The 17594-nt window shown below is 48.2% G+C and overlaps 1 protein-coding gene across 1 annotated transcript; it reads right to left on the bottom strand.

The window, feature by feature from the left end:
- Positions 1-4126: 4126 nt before the first annotated feature.
- On the bottom strand, positions 4127-17541 carry NCSTN (nicastrin). Its single transcript, XM_084302962.1, has 17 exons — positions 17419-17541; positions 16760-16864; positions 15210-15333; positions 14585-14703; positions 13397-13542; positions 13060-13210; positions 12490-12599; positions 11514-11666; positions 10011-10115; positions 9747-9824; positions 9428-9597; positions 8084-8186; positions 7715-7810; positions 7136-7223; positions 6850-7001; positions 6321-6533; positions 4127-4812 (listed from the first exon to the last, which is right to left on the bottom strand). The coding sequence occupies exons 1-17, from the start codon at positions 17498-17500 to the stop codon at positions 4690-4692; spliced, it is 2118 nt and encodes a 705-aa protein (XP_084159088.1). The 5' UTR covers positions 17501-17541; the 3' UTR covers positions 4127-4689.
- Positions 17542-17594: the final 53 nt, after the last annotated feature.

Raw genomic sequence — 17594 nt, 5'->3', positions numbered from 1 at the left:
GGGCAAGACAAAGGGACGAAGCAGATTTTGGAGGACAGTCGAGGACTGGCAGGAGAAGAGTGAGGCAGAGCTGCCTGTGTTTCTGTTCCTGGCTCAGCGCTTCGTAGCAAAATGATGGGCAGCAAATTGCTGCTCTCCAAGCACAACAGGAGAGCTGGTTCCATTGTCCTCTGTCTTCTCCAGGGCTGTCTTGCCACCACCAGGCCCAGCAGGGCTGGATGCAGGGGGGAGAGGTGGGATGAGGCACAGAGCTGCAGCCTTCACCTTCAACAGAAGAGCACAAGGTGCAGACAGGCAATTGCCCCTGGGAGCAGCTGCCCCAGCCCTCACCGGCGTCAGCCTGTTTATTTTGAAGAGCAATTCGGCAACACTTGCTAGAAGTTGCATCACTTCTTTTTCCCCTGGCAGAAGGCCACAGAACTTGCTTCTCCCAGGCTCCATCCCTTGCGGGTGAGTTTGCTCTTGGGCTGCTCAGCTGCTTTCTCCTTTTTCTCCTGTTCCTTTGGTCAAGCGTTGAGCAAAGGAGCAAGTTTGCAGGCTCCCCATCCCACTAAACCAGCAGAAAAAGTGATCTGCTGAACTCAGTGCCTAAAAAATGCCAAGGATGCCAAGCGCTTGGACAGAACTCAAAGCTACCCAGCATCTAAAAGCATCAGGAAGAACAGGTCAGACCAGGAATGATGTAAAACAACCTCAAAATGTAGTACTGGAAGAAAGTCAAGTCCTCGTGCTTTGGAGCAACAAGCCGAAGTCTGAGAGGCAGAAGAAAGCATTTTCCCCAGTACCTGAACTTGATTGGTATGCAGCAGCTGCACCGGAGTGAGCTTTTGTCCCCTCTGCTGGCTCTGCTAGTCAGCTGGGAGAGTATCGTAAGTCATTTGCTAGAAGAAGTCTGTCAAAGCCAGAAAACAGCTATTTCTGGAGTGTTCCTGTGAATCATTTCCCCACCGGACTATGTCCTCCTGGACCAGCTACATCAGACACACGGTGTTTGCTCCCTTCCCTAGACCAAGAGGCAGCCCAAAGTCTTCGCTTCAAAAGATGACCAGACAAGTTGTTTGCTTTCCATATGCTTTGCATAATTTCCCATGCAAACTTATCTAATTATCACAGAAAGCAGGCTTTGAACAAGGGGAATTATCCTGCTTGCATCAGCCTACCTCAAAGAAGGCCACACCGCCAGCTTTGCGCTGTCGCCTTGTGCGGCCATCTGAAGCACAGCAGCCAGCACGAAAGGGGGAGAGGGAAAGGATGGGGGAAAGGATGGTTCTTCTGCCATCACTGCCTGGAAAAGGCTGCCACCAAGACTCCACCTGATTCAGCACCCGTCAAAACGCACGCAGTTGCACCTCAAAACTCAGTAATTTCGTTGCTGTTGCAAAGAAAAATCTGCATTTAAGGCAACACTCCAACTACTTTCCACGTCCTGAGGAAACACTTATTCCCCGTTGCTTATTAGCATTAGGGATGCTCTAATTAATGCACATAATCTCTGGAGTGATGGAGAAAAGCGTATCAGGGGAGTTATCAACTTTAAGGCTCGTGCAGCTGAGGACAGCTGCTGTTACATCAGGGCGGGCAGGAGGAACTAGCGATGGGCAACCCAGCCCCAAAGGCTGCTACCGTACCTTATAAAGGAAGACAAAAACAGGGGGCCAGGGCTGTTTCATTTTTAAAGTGAGAAAATGCATCTACTGTGGATAACTGCGCTCAGACTGAAGGCATGGAAAGGATGGCTTAAGAGTGAACCTTTTCAGGGCTGAGACACCGTCTCCGGGCTTAAACCAGCAGACAGCAATTCCCTAAGGGGCAGCGGTTTAGTAGCCATACACAAAAGCAGCAAAGGCCTTCCCGGTCCCAGCGGAGGGAAATGAGCACTCCCAAATCCACTGTCAGCTCTTTGTTTGAAGATCAGGAGTGAGAATAAATGACTGAATAGGTCAGAGATCCCAGTTCCTCCCGGCTTGCCCCATTTATGATCTGGAGAAGGATGCAGGTGAACATAAGACCTTTTTGCATGGTGCTGTTTCTGTATAAAATGCGATTTCATTCTCCACGACGCACAAAGCAGCTCCTTTCACCAACATTAGCTCTACTTCAACAAAACATCTTTGTGTTTCAAGTACTGTTCACCTCGAGGTCTCAAGAGCATCCCCTCGCCCCTGTCAAACAGGGCAGGAGCTGACTTGGTGTCACCAGTGAGAACGGGCACTGTGAGGGGAAGGACAGGGAAGAGAAACATGGGGAGAGTGACTCACTCTTGTAGCTCGTTTACTTCCCAGATGAATCCAGCAATCCTATTTCTTCCCCACCCCCTTTCATCCTACACTCAGGCCCAATTCCCCAGAGGAGGGAAGGCTCAGATCCGAGCAGCGCAAGCCTGATCATCAAAAGCCAGCTGAGCAAAATGAATTTACTGACCATGGCAAAACACAATGAGGAGGGCTGGAAACACTGATGGCTACTGCCTCTCCTTCTACCCCTCCGCTCAGCGACACTGCTGGCACCAGGAGTTTGAAGGACACGCAAATCCCCAGCTCAGGGTAAATTTTGGGCTGACAGTCAAGCGAAGACTTTTGGTGTTCTCCAGCATTGGCAGCGGTAGGGAAAATGTGTCTCTGCTGCAGCGCCTGCCAGCCTAGCCCCCTTGCTTCTCCCTTCCTCTTGTCAGCCACTGATAGGAGGGTTGCTCATTGCACTGTCCACAGGGGAGACCTGTTGGCCATCCGAGGAGCGGCGTAGGCACAGACAACGGAGGCAGCTGTTTGTTCGCCTCGCCAGAGAGCAGCTCTGAACAAAAAGCTGGGAGTGGAAAATGGGGCTGGGAGTGGTAGAAGGGTTTATTTCTGTTTGTACGGGGAAAATGAGCAAGGAGAGGGAAAAAAATAAATAATAATTCCAACCAGAAGCCTTCAGTAGAAAAAAAAAAGCCGCAAGCACAGAATCTAGATTTGAAAGGAGAGGGAAGTATGTTAAAGAAGCATTTATAATTTTAAAATTATCAAGAACCTTGTGTATATAGACCCACGTTGCTGATTAGCCATCTCTGAGCCCACCGCCTCTTCACATGGCTCTGCTACACCCACAACTACGCATTTGCATTTTGATTCATGAAGAAAATAAAACAAACTTACCTTATGAAGCGAAAAACATATTTCAAAAAATTGTCAGATCACGTGTTGTTTTGTGGTCCTCTATCTCACCCAAAGCACTTTCAAGCACAGAAATAGCCTACTTGGAGAATTTGAGAGAACTGATATTTTTCTGCCCAAAGATTAGGAGTTAGAGGCCATGAAAATCCTTATTATAAAGAAAAGATACCTCCCTTTAAACTGAGATATGAGTTTCTTTGGCATTGCTAGAAGAAATGAAAATAAATCAGGCACAGAAGCATTCCACCAAGTATCAGGAACAGTTTCCTGATAGTAAGATGTATTAGCAAGTGGAAAAAGTCTCCCCTCAGGGAAGCACCGAAAGTACAAGGTCTGAATTACTTTAAAACTCCAGCGTTTATGTCTAGTTGAGAAAAGACTTAAACACAATAAGGCATCATGGTCCTCTAGGGAAGGGAAAATGATGCCTGCTTTAGTGCTAGTCAGCTCTGATTTCTGTGATTAATCCTCTCTACCTGTTTTTGAGCTCCTTGCTTTGGACAACAGCACTATCGCATCTCTGAATCGAGACTGCCGAAGAACAGGTGAATTTTCATATAAAAGGAACAACTGGGAATATCTGAGAGCCTGGTCAGTCGTGACTGCTGGCCCTCAGAGCCCAGTCTTGCTGCGTGCTAAGCAACAGCATCAAAGGGAACAATGTGTGAGCATGCAATTTAGAAAAGATATTTATTATACCAGCACCTAGAGATCAATCAAGATCAAGGCACCGTATGGAGTGTCCAACCATCCTTGCCTTGGAGAGCTTACGGTCTGAGAAGTGGTGAGTTAACTCCCTGTCCTGCCAGAGGGCTCTGTGGTTTTCGTTCATCCAGTTGTAGAAAGAATTTTGAGAGTCAAAAACCAAATCAGACAAATGCTGTTCCTCCCAACACATTGCAACACCCAGCAGTTTTGGTCCTTTTGGCAGCAACTGAAGACAATGCAGGCAATGGGTTAATTTGTAAGCGGAGATTTTTTTAATTAAACGGAACTATTTATATATATACAAAACCCAGAAAATATTGCACCATTAAAAAAAGGACATTTTACATCTAATCATCTGTTAAACACACCTTGCCCTCCCTGCATTGTAGTATATACACAGATTCACAGCAACTGTTGGACATGAACAGGCAACCCGTGCTATCAGACACCACGGAAATCTGCTGGTCCACACATATCCCAGAGAAAACACCTTTACCCTTTCCACCCTTGCCCTCCTTCAGGGAACATATCCATCACGTTGTCGTCTCGGTGGCACTCAGGACCAATCATCTCAAGTTGCTCAGATGTAAGGACAAATTAAAAACAAAAGGCTTTGGGAACTTCTCAGTCACGATTTCTTTTGGGCTTGGTCGGCACAGTTTTCTGGGAAAGTCTCTTACGTGTTGGGGCTCAGTCCCCAGAACCCAAGCGTGGAAGCTCTGGAGCGAACCATTTGTGTCCCTGCCCAGGGAGAGGGGCATTCCAGTGTAGTTTCGTCTTCGACAATTGCAATCCAAGGACTAAGACTTCTCAAACCCTGAGAGCATCTTCAGTAAGCCACAGCCCCAGGGTCCCGAGGGATGCTAAAAAGTACATCCGCTTTGGCGTTGATAAAATGTGTGGCGAGGAGGGAGAAGACCAGAATGGCAATGCCCACAACCAAAGTGATTATCTAGGAAGGGATGAGAAATACTTAGCATTGTCATAACAAAGACAGACCTGCAGCATCTCACAGAATTTGTACCCAGTGGGGTCCCTGTCACAGAGACCAGCTCTCACTCCTGAGGCACTATGCACAGTAAAATAAAAACAAACCCTGAGGACCTTACAGTCTTAGACAAAAGGAACAGTGACTGCCAAGCAGGATCAAATCAGCTTTCTCTGCAGTTATCAATAGTGCACACAAATGTTTAGAGAAAAGGCAAGAAAGCTATGACTGATAACAGAGAATATATCACGTGTCAAAGTCACTGGAGTAGTCCACATAGTTTGCAAAGAATTTTAGCAAACTTAGACAAATTTAGATGCTTTGGCTACTCCTGAATGAACTGTCATATCCCCCAGTAAGGAACTGTAAATGCCTTCAACAAGCACAGCTCCTGGCAGAATCAACATCTGTCAATAACCTTTGCATAACTGAGATTACCTCCTGCTCATCGTGTTTCCCAGAGCTTAAGTGCCTGACCAGTCTAAGGCCTCACTGGGTTCCTTGCTGTCAACCCTTCTTGCACGTAGGATTACTGTTTCCAATTTCCCTTGGTTATCACAGAAGAGCCTCCATCCACTGGCCAGGCACTCCTGTGCTGCTCCAGCTCCCTCTACACATTTTCCATCAGCACTTCAAGGATGGCTGGGCTCAAAATGTGCATCTCAACGGTACCACTACCCACCAGGTTGTGACACAGGGCAAGAGACACAGGCAGGACACTATGCTTGCCTGACAGAGCTACAAAGGTCCAGTGCCACACAAATAAGTTACTTGTAGTGCAAATAACCATCAGAAAGATGCAACAATTGCCTGGGCTTGCATGGCCTTTGGGTGGTTTACTGCTGGAAATGATGACAAGAAGGCTGTGCGCTCCGGAACTGTCCTGGCAGGGCACACAACATCATTAACAGCTAACCAGAGGGCAGCCAGGCCCAAAGGGACCACACATTTAACACTTATTTTGCTGGCACTTCAGCTGCATCACATCCAGCTAAAGGCTGCTTTGAATCTGAGACACTGAACCAACACAGTTTTCACTTGTGAAGGCTTTTACAAAGGTTGTTTCTGTTCTGGCAAGAGGGGATTCAAACAGCAGCAAGGCTGATTCACTGGTCTGGCCTCCTGTACATGGGGAGAGGACTGAGACTCCCATTACTTGAATCTTTTATTCACAGACCTCAGCCTGCTCATGGGCTTCTTGATTATTCTGTTCTGTCTCAGCCTCAGCAACTAGATTATTACCCCCGAACTGGCTGGAGGTGGCAGGGTTATCACCAGTGATACACTCTGGGATGTCCCATTTGCAAGGCCCAGAGCCTGGCTTCTTAGCTGGGAAGCTCACCTACGATAAGGGCACACGATCTAACAAACTGAACTGTTTCTCCAGCTGTCAGATGTTATTCAAAGACCTTTGGATTTGGCCTAGTCACATTTTTTTTCCCTCTTTCATTTTCAAACAAGCACAAACTCACCTCTAGCTCCTTGCTGGCTACCAGAAATATCCGTGCACGGATCTCCTTCCACCGACTCTCTGTCCATGTGGAATATTCTGTAGATCCCCATTGCCTCAGCTCAAAGGCAGGAGAGAGTGCTTTGGTTAGGTGAACAGTTGACCGAACACAGTAGGGGACTCGAGTTGTCGAGTTAGGGTCCAGAGAACCCTGCACCCAGGCATAATCATACAGCTGCAATGAAAACAGGGCAGTAAGAACCAGCAGAGCACTAGCAAATAACCAGACTATGCCCTTGTTCTGGAATCTTGCCTCTCGTTGGAAAGAGATAGAGGGTTTTACAGAGGGTTCTCACTGCAAGGGGATCCTTTCACATAGTCCTCTGCCCTTGGGCTTCAAAATGCTTCCTTATTGAAGGAGTTGAATGAATTCTCCTATGTGTGATTATGGGAAGTGGAAAGCATTCCTAACTACCTTCCCTCAAAGGCAGAAAACCAGCAAACTAGACAACAGATGTGTTCTTGTCCCACCCCACTCTGACGGCACTTACTTCTTTCTCAGTGTTTGGTGCTTTATCAGGGTTCAAACACTCTTCCTTGGTGAGGTTAACAACAGTGCCTGTGAGGTTGGCCAGAACATACTGCACAAGGTAAGTGGTGTTCACAGGGCTGGAAACAGCGACGTAGTGCTGGGGAACGTCACCTGGAAGAGTCAGAGAAATGGGATTGACGGGGAGATTGCCAGAAGCAGACAGCGTTACTGTGGAGCTTTAGAAAGCTGCTAGGTAACATATGGGGTCAAACCCATCCCCATGTTCTTCCCTGTGTTGCTCTTACCAAGAATCCCTTTAAGGTCAGGCTTAATGATGGACTGAAACCAGGAATTGTTCATTTTAATCAGAAACCCATACAGCATTCGAGTAACCTGAAAAGAGATGGAAACTGGTTTATACAAAGAGGAGAGAGCAAAGCATCTTAATAGCTACACCTCTCAAAATTATTTCCACTCCAAGAAGCAAGAGCACAGGAAAGGAGTCACAACTTTATATAATACAGGGCTGAGCTGTGAAAGCTGGGTTTGATTCCAGATCTGTTGACTCCTTAGCTGATCCCTGTGGCACCGATTGCCATTTCACCTATTTCCTCTTCTGCTTTGTGAAACAAGGATAAAGGAGCTCTGCTTGTAGAAGGCTCACGGAGCTTAATGTCTGACTTGAGACTGAGAGGCAAGGAACTAGAGAAAGGTGAAAAGTTTTTCATTCAGCCATGGTGGGGAATGGGAGAAGGGGGGAGAGGCAAAGCCCTCCTGGAAACAGACAGGACAGCATGCTGTGTAAACACATATAAACAGAGACAGAAGGGAAGTACGTGAGGGCTCATCATAGATGCCAGGGACTCAATTCCATCTGCTCGTACCGTTTTTGGATCTGCCTGAATAGCAGAGGTGTTGTTGGCTCCCCCTGCAAGCCGGTAGAGAGCACGGGCGACCACTGTGGCAACTTCTGCCAGGGACTGCAAAGGAAGAGCGCTCGGTGTTAATCAAGATAGGCAGACACAGCAAAACAAGGAAGAGCACGCCAGAACCTACACGTCCATTGAAATGCTTGCATCGTGCTAGCATCTGAGTGCCTTTTGCCGTTGTAACTGTACGAAGTACTCTCATTTCTTTCTGTCTTCTTTGAAAACAGCTTTCCCCCTCTCCCCGTGATCCCCCTTGTGATCTGTCCCCACCCAAAGCCCCACCCATCCCAGATACAGCAGCTAAAGAAAATGCAGAGTAGGAACCTTGGCTGTGTCTGTGACATACTCCAAGGTCTCCTCGGGGCTAAGCCCCTCAGGGTATTGCATCCGGATGTTCTCTGGAGTGTCGTACATGCTCTGGTAGTATCTGAAAAGAAGAAGGCAAACAGAGGTTGGGGAGGGGCAGAAAGAAACCACAGGGCATGGAATTCAATTCAGAGTGTGCCTAAAGCAAACAGTGGGAGCAGTCTCCTGGGAGCAGAGATATAGCCCTGCCAAAGCACTGCCCTGCCACACGCTCCTTAAACCATTTAATGAGGCTTTATAATTAACTTGGCCCTTCCACAGCTTCTCCCATCTGAGGATCTCCAAGCAATTTACAAGCTGTGATTAGCTTTCCAGTGGGCAACTGCCCAATCTATTAAATGGGTAGAGAAACTGAGGCAAGGACAGCCCGTGCAGAAGGTCTCATGGGAAGAGAGCTTTTAACGCACATCATGCTAGTGGATTTTATTAATGCCTTATCTTGAAGGCAGTGAAGAATTCCAAGTGAACTCTACGAGAGATTTACACCCAAGTGTCTGTAGCACACACAGCTGCACTGGGAATTGGGCTGAAAGCCCACTGCATGGGCTACGCATCTGATATTCCTAGACAATGTGGGACTGATCCCCCCATTCTGAAGATGGTCACGCACCCAGGAGGTGTGCTTTTCTTTACCTCAGCTTTTCCTGCACCTTCAAAGCAGCACAGACAGAGCTGAAAGGGAAAAAAGGGAAGCTACTTCCCCTTTATTATGCCACAGATTCTCAGTAACAGTAAGGAAAGGTAGAAGATGAAGGCAAGGAGATAATCTGAAGAGTTTGGATGAAGCGGGGAGGCAAGAAGAGAAAGTGAAAAGAGGATGTCTGTCCTCTACCCCACATCCCCATTTCCAAAATTGAAGAGGAACAGGAGATCCCCAAGGAACACGCTGTATTAGGGTCATGTGGGGTGAATCAAAGTGCCCTTTTCCAATGCCTGGGGCTTTCTGCCATCACAAATAGAAAGCTATATTAAAAAAAAAAAAAAAAAAAGCAGCTAGCTTCTGGAAGAACAGATGAGGCTTAGGCACGCTCAGTTGCCATTTGCTCACCTCTGGCTCCCAGCCAGCTGTGGGGAACATTTTCTGTACAAAACTGGATTTCTTTCGGTTGTCAGAATAATTATGTTGCGCTTGTTCAATTACATGGCACACGTTTGCTCCTCTGCTCCCCCCAGACTGCCGCTCTACATGTATGTTCGGCAGCACGCTCCTGGCAGAGGCGTTGCAGGAGCTCGGGCTGCCCTCTGCTGGCTCTGCTGCCTTTGGCCAAGGGCCAGCCTGTGCTGTCCACCTCGGAGGAGTACCTGTTCTGGAAGGCAGCCTGGTGGTCAGTTAGGACCACTCCGGGGATGTGCCGGGCCCGAAGGAAGCGCTGGAAGGAAGATGGGGGAAGAGGCTGCGAATATCCAGCTTCCTGCAAAGTTACATTTGCTCCCACGCTGCTATTACTCAGAATATCGAGCAGGTTTCTAACCTGGAAACGAGAAGAGAAAACAGCACTGTTCCGCTCTTCTTTTGAATGTGCAATTTCTCTGGGTAGTTTAACATCCTGATCATTTGTAGCATGCCAAAGATCCCACAGCATTTTGGGTAGGTGAGCAACTACAGATTGCTTTCAATCACCTGTGTTTGGACAGATTCATTCATCCAAGAGACGGGGTCTGTATGCATCCATAAAACGGAGCCATTCCTCAGAGCTACCTGCAAGAGAAAAACAAAACAAAACACCATCTTAAGCACATCCTAGGACATCACAGAATCTTCTGGAGCAGGGAAGTCCAGATGAGGGAAAAAACAACAGAAGTGGCAGAAGGCTGGCTAGGAAAACTACAGCTAAATTATCACAGAAAAATAAGGAATTAAAAGGTCCCCTAACTTCTCTCTCACCTGATTCAACTCCACAAATGAATGTATGTTGTCCAAACGGAGAGGAAACTTGTCTTTTTCCATATCATACACCATTCGTGAACTGCCAATATAATCAAAGGTCTCCTGCAACAGAAAAAAAATAAATCACACATGAACAGCACATGGATAGCTGCCTGGCACAAACAGCAGCACTATTTGAGAAGCTGAGGTGGAAAAAAAAAAAAAAAAAAAAAAAAAGAAAAAAGAATTCAAGGGCCAGCTACTGCACCAAGTATTTCTGAAGGTCTGCGTAGCCTTGCACACACCAAAGGAAATATTACATTGTGCCTGGACCCAGGGACAAAGGTATTGGAAGCAGGGATGTGGCAAAGGACAAAAAGGAAGGCAAACAGCAAAAACTCAGGGGACAGCTATTAGATGCCACAAGCAAGAAGGGCACAGAGACAAAGTGAGCTTATGCAAGTACCTACAACTCGCAAGGTACTGCAAGTAACAGCAGAGGGACGTTACTCCACCCTCCACTCTGGCACACGCCTTCCTCTTTGTTTTTGGGAGAGCAGAATAGGAGGTCAGGGAAGAGGGCAATCCTCCATTCCAGGAATTAAATACATGAATCTCTCCCGAAAGGAGGGATATCAGTTTCTCTGGAAAAAGTGGGATTGAAGGCAAGATGACAGAAACGAGTCTGTCAACAGAATTGCAAGAGGCTGAGCTTTGCTTAGGCATGAACAGATGCCCTGAAGAAGAGAATTTCCGTGACAGAAAAGGACAGTGAAGTCAGCCAGCCACCAGACTTTCCTCTTGACTAATTTACAGCCAAGTCTTATCACTCCTCCTCCATCCTGGGAGCACGACAGACAATGTCCATTCCATCGTGCTGTATGTTTGCCTCCCCAGGGAAATTCTGACTAGGGATGTATGTGCTGGGGAGGGTGAATGAAGGGAATCACATGGCCACAGCATGGGGCTGTGGGAGCCAGTTTCACAAAGCTGCACAAAAGAAGCCATCAATGTAGATGCCTTCAGGGGAACATCAGCTGTTGGCCATCAGTCCCTCCTCCACAAGCTTGTTCTGCTTTTCCACAGCTGCCAGCTCCAGTGCTGGGCTCTCAGAAATGAACTACATTTCGCTGCTGTCAACACATATATTTTTAATCTAGCTTTTTCTGGGCTTCATTTCAGGATTTAAAGCCTAGCCATTGCAATTCATCCTGAATGGGGGAGGCAGAGAACAGACAGATAGAGAGGAACCTTGGGAAGAGACAGGAGGGAAAGCAAAGTTTGAGTTATTCGACCAGAATGAACCGTGGGGCAGAACTGCCCCACTGGAAGCCCCATCTGCTGTTGTTATCCCAGTGCAATTAAGATCCTGTTCTCACTGGGGGTGCAGAGAGAACTATGGTGTGGGGATGCAGATAAACGACTGCACAAAGACTAGGAAAAAGTTCATTTGCAGGGAGCCAAGGGCTGATTTGCTATCTAGGAACAAGCCAAACGGTGGAGTGATGCTGCTGCTCTTACCCCTTGGAAGAAGGTGAACATTACATTTCTTTGTAGCAAATGAACATCTGATGCTTTATGAAGAGCTTCAGCAGCAGCCAAGTGGGTCACAAAAGAGGAGACGGCACTCTCTGCCCCGGGTGCAATGTTCCAGAAGAAGGAATGGCTGTCAATCTGCAAGCATGAACAGCAGGCATTAAGAATTCTGCAAACAGACAAATACTGTAACAGGAAAGCAAATCTGTCACTCCTCTTATCCCACTCACCCTACTGATAAGGGAAGAACCAAAGCACCGTGCCTAATGGAACTTCAAATACCAAATGAGTAATTTTTGTAGTCCTGAGGTCTCAGAGCACTGCCAACACCCTTCAGCCCTGACCTGAAAACTATCGCTATCAGGTGTGCTGCAGTTTCACTGTTAGCACCAACATGCAGTCTGTGCCTCCATGCTGGTGACAAAAAGGAGTTTTGAACTTGTATCTCTGAAGGGTGGAAAGTGACTGTAAAACAGACTGCTAGACAGGGAAGTAAATTTCTTTCTCAGCTCTGACACTGACTCACTGCTTGACACACACCAAAATTTCCATGTGATTCAGTCTCTCCCATCAATATAGACAAGCAAACCATGCTCTCTCTCCCTCTTCAACATGTTTCAAGCACGTGAAGTATTTTAGGAAAGCATGTCAGACACCATAATTATTTCTACTCGTCTGGTTCCGTAAAGACTTCCCATCACCGAAAGAAATGCTGAAAAAAGTCTCACATAGGGATACAGACAGAAACAAAACCCACATGTCCTTTTATTGAAACAATATGCAAACCCACTAACTAAAAGGCTCCTAGAAACACGATAGCCAGTCAGATCTAAAAGGTCTGGAACATGGGAAGAAATTAAAATATGTAAGGGGAGTATATTCTCATAAGACCCAAAACTCATATCTTCCCAGAATCCTTCCAGCCACCCTCTCTGCAAAGCAATATTAAGGAGATACCTACTCGTGTAGCGACAATGATAACTTCCTTCTCACGATCGACTTTTCCAGAGGAATTGATAGGTTGCAAGGTGCTCCACACATTGTAATCAAGAAGCGGATCACATACGGTCTCTAGGAAGCAGAAGCAACATTGCTTGAGTTGAGACTACAGCAGAGGTAAGTGAGAAATGATCCCTCTGGTCAGCTGAAGCTCACCAGTGGCACTATCACAAGAGCAGCCCAGCTGGGGGAAAGTCTTGGCTCCAGTGAAATCACCAACAAAACATTCACCAGGACCAGGATTTCGATTCAGGTACACACAGCCTATTGCAGTAGTGATATCAGAGCCATTCTCAATGATCTACGTAGCAGGTTGTAGGTGTCTTTCTCAGCCAGCATCTCTACATATTTTCCAAACTGATAGCAAACATACCCCCAAATTCCTTCCCACTTGAATTGTTTATTTTGAAAAGGCTCAGCCAGGAAGCAAGCCTTTGAGGAAACTTTATAATTTTCTCTCTTTTGCAAAACTGTATTTCTCTAGGATTTTACCACCAGACTTATCAAGACAAGGAGAGACGAATCTGCTCACCTGGGTTAATGCTGAACGTGTTTTGGATGGAGTTGCGTCTCATGCATGTAACAGTGCTGGTGACAGCATGCATGTGGGAAAAAAGCTGCATGGCACATAGAGGGTACTCAGGGCCAGATCCATCACGAGGGACATTATGGTCTTGATAACACTGGACAGAAATAAAAATTACCACAAAACTTAGCGTTTTTCTAATAGCGTGGTGAGTTGCCTATAAAATTGGACCAGAAGTTTTTACTGTAGATTTTGACTTCTAAGCTGAGTTACCTCAACTTCTGCCCCCCTTCCTGAGCTGGGTGGCAGTTCCCCTCTCCCACTTGTTGAGGAAGTTAAGTACCTGCTTAATAACTTGAGTCTCGTTGGCATCTTCAAGTAGAAAAATAGGGAAGTCAAAATCCTCATATGAAATCCCACTCCCCAGAGGATTCCACACAGTTGTATTGCAGTGCGCATATTGAGGGCCATAATCTTTGGAATAGACACCTGGAAACAGAAAGAAATGGGCAAATCTGAGCCTGTGAGAGAATAACAGCCTGCAGGAAAGGTAGGGCCTGCTGAGAAAATAGCAGCAAATACTGAATGAGCACCATTATGGGCTAGGGAACCAGCTGACAAAGCTTGGAGATGGAGCTGGTCACTGCATGCGGCAGAGTGGCAGAGACTGAGCACTGTGCCACGCAGGGAGAGTAAGAAACGTGCATGCTCGAAGCCATCACATGCCAGGAGGCTGGCAGGAGCACTCAGCGAGCATTTATCACATGCTGAGAGAGCGGAGGAGGCACACAGAGAAACATTATACTTCAAAAGGAGGAACATACAAACCGGCATTTTCTGAGCTCATCATGTGCTGGAAGTACCCCTAAGGCATCCATAATGTGCCAATTGTTTTAACACCTAGATACTGTGCAAACAACACCAAGGCAGAGAGACAACAAATGCCAGCACACCAATCGTATCTCAGGAGTTTACACTGCATCCTTCACGGCTGAGAAGGAAGTTTTGTGCAAACCACAGAAGGTAGTTTCTCCCCAGAAATTGAAAGATAGTAAACTCGCTGCATGAAAAAACAGCAAAATGAAAACCTAACTGAAACCTCCTGGGGAATCCATGGAGGCAGAATGGAGTGAAAAAAGTAACTGGCCCAAAGAGAGAGGTTAACACATGCTCCATGCAATCTACAGAAATGGAATGAACAGGTGTGGAAAAAGTACAAGTTTCACACCTGAAAGAAAAAGATGTTGCAGCAAACCTTGGCCAGGCTTAACACTTAGTGACTTAACACTGTTTTAGCCAGCTTATCCAACAGTCTTCCCTCAAACATCAGTCCCAGCCCTTGCTCGGAACTGATGAGGTTCCAGATCAGACCACTTACTTCAAAAGGAATTATCGAGCATGTTATCTCGGGCACAATTTTGACACAAAAGTGAAGCTACAATTTCACATGGCCTCTACAATCCCTGCTTTGACCTTACAACGTAAAGGAACTCCTCCTCCCAGCAAGAAAAAAGACTTCACATTTCCTTACCAAACCCATCATTGGGGCACTTCAAACCAGGAGAGAACCCCTGGGGAGGGTTAGGTTTGGCAATGGACACGGCAAGGCCTGACACTCGGGAGGTTCCCTTCAGCTGCATCAGCACCTTCCTGGAACAGAGAAAGGAATGAAATTGTGAATTCATTAACGAAGGGTTACAATCCATGAAATGCCACTGCTGACATACTACATGAGCACGTGGTTATGCTTATGATCAGAATAATCAATGCATTGATTCATCTTTTGCTCATCTTCTCTGAAGCACATAAGACAGCGACAAACAGAAAATTTCAACCACTTCTTTCCTGCTCTGCCCAGGAGATGCGACAAATGTTAGCCACTTTGTTTAATAAACTACAGGCACAGCTACAGCAATGAACGTGGTGTAAGAAAATACACAGTGCAGAAGAGCTCTTCTCACAACCAAACTATCTATTTATGAATAAATAATTCCAGGCAGTAAAACACCACGAAAACATACACGTTCCACCCTCATTGTGCTTCAGAGCAGTGCAGTCAGGGACAATTTTGCCATCTCTCACTTGAAAAATTAGATTGCTTGTCCCAGAATTGGTCTTCTGGGCACTCCTGGGGAAGATAAGTGCTGATGACTGACCTGTTGAAAAGGTTCCCGTCCAGCAGTATCATGTAGGGTGGGTGCGGGCCATCAGCAAGCACCCAGTTGAGGTCCTCCTCCTTCTCAACCACGTGGATCACTCCCGTGTCCCCGCTGATGGAGGCTGCAGAAAGAGAAAGCGCCCTTGGTGTCTCACCGTGACCCCTTCACACCTCAACAACCCCAAAACAGGAGGGCTGCATGGCTAAGAGAGCTGTCAGAAGAGGCTGGGAGGAAGCAATGTGGTAAAGTGGCACCATTTCGCTGGAATAGGACAGAACGGTTTTTAGAAGAAAAAAAAAGTGAACAGCACAGTTCAAGAAGTAACAGAAATAAGCACCCAAGCCTTGAAAGCATCTTTTGTTTAAGCCTGCTAAAGCACTGAAGGAACTTCAGCTATCTGAGCATTACAAGTCTCCTGTGACCGGAGGAAATCAGGCATGACCCAGGAGGAAACGGAGGCCCAGAGACAGAAAATCGTGCAGAGAAGACAGGACCCAAGTTGAGGACTACAGTCACGGAAGCAGCTTTGTGCTGACCATCATCAAAGGTTGCATATTCCAAAATGGAGAGCTCCAAGACAGCTCCACTTGAGGCCCAGAGGAGCATGAGGTGACAGAGAAGGCAGCACAGGGGACTAGCAGCCTGGCGGGTCCACCTACCTGTCATTTCACCCCATCCCAAGAAAACAAAGCCCTCTCCTAAGTCTCTACTGATAAAAACAACCCCCACAGCTGGGGAAAACAGTTGTTGCTACTCACTGCCCGCGGCTGGGACAGCACTGGGACAGGATTGGGTGCTGGTGTCTGCACTACCACCAGGCTCACATCAGAGGGCAGAAGAGCCAGGGAGCCCACACCCTGTGCTATCAGGCGGACTGAGTGCAGCTGTGCTGCCCTGCAGTGGCAGCTGACGGCCTCTGCTGCAGGGAGTGGCTCGCTAAGGAAACAAAACTCAATCACAAATTAACAAATCCCTGACTCAGAGGTTGTCCTTTCTGTAAGGAGCGCTGTTTGAATTGGGCTCCCTCATCTTCCTCCTTGTTCTCAGCAGCCAAGCAGCCCTACCTCCTGCATCTTCACAGCACAAAACCCAGACAAAGGTAACAAGCGCTGCACAAGCAGCTAAACCAAACCCTCCAGGCCCTTCGTATGCCACTTTGTCAGTTATTCATTCCCTACCTGTTTCTCTAGGACGCTGTAAATTCAGCAGGGCTCATGGCTTTGCCTCCTACCTGGGGTGCTGGCTTGGCAAGGAGCAGCCTGTGAGGTGAACTGGCTTTACCCTGCACACGACCACCTGCATGTGCTGAAAATGTTGCTCTGCCTAGTCCTGGGTTTTCCAGGGTGAGGAAACACAGACTTCCTAAGGTCTCTACCCCTCAATTTAGCTGAACCAGGTCAGCATTACTGGAGTAGGACTGGAAAAGGCAGCAAGCAGTGCTAGGAACACAGATGGTGCTGAAGGAGGCAACCCAGCAGCATCGTATCCTGTTCCTCAGTGCACGGCCCCCCCCCCCCCCCAAGGAGCAGCTCCATGGCTGTACTCACACTGGCAGCCGATCTGGTGAGTGGCGTTCAGGAGGCGAACGCATGGTGCCGTCTTGTTGAGGGGGATGTAAATCTTCCTCTCCACGGAGTTCCCGTGGCAGGAGCCTGGGGAAGAAGACAAAGCCCAATGTCAGCGAGGTGCAAACCGGGGGACCCCAACACATCCAAGTGCTCCCCCCAGCTAAAGGGGGGGAGATGCAACCCTGCCCAGCTTGGAGGGAACGGCTGGGGGCTGCCAGGGCCCCACCTCCTGGGGGGGACCCCAGATTCCGGGGCAGGGGCTAAACCCCAGATTCTAGGCAGGGAGTCAGATCCTTGGGGTGGGAGGGGGAAGGAGAGGAACCTCAGATCCTTGGGGGGGGGCAGGAGGGTGACACGACCCGAGGGGTCACCCCGGATCCTAGGGGGGAGGGGAACACGACAGGGGGTAGAGGGAACCCCAAATCCCCAGTGGGGGGGGAGAAACGATGGAGGCGGATAGGACCCCAGATCCCGGGGAGGGAACGGGAGGACGGACGGGACCCCAGATCCCGGACATGGAGACGCGGGGGGGGACCCCAAATCCCAGGAGGGAGGAGCAGGAACCCCAAAGCCCTTTAGGGGAGGGGGGACCCAACCCAGCTCAGCCCAGCTCGGCCCCGTCTCCCCAGCAGCCTCACCCGCCGCCAGCACGGCGAGAAGCAGCCCCCGCAGCGCCCCGCACCAGGCCGGCAGCCGAGGGCTCCCCGCAGCGGCCGCCATCCCCCGCCTGCTCCGAGCCCTCCCCGCCTCCGCCGCCGCCATCTTCCCGGCTCTTCCGCTTCCTGCGGCGCGGCCGGAAGCCGCTCAATGCCGC

The sequence above is a fragment of the Netta rufina genome, assembly GCF_964035555.1.
Source record: "Netta rufina genome assembly, chromosome: 29".
Classification (NCBI taxonomy): domain Eukaryota; kingdom Metazoa; phylum Chordata; class Aves; order Anseriformes; family Anatidae; genus Netta; species Netta rufina.
This window is presented reverse-complemented; position numbering and strand designations above follow the sequence as displayed.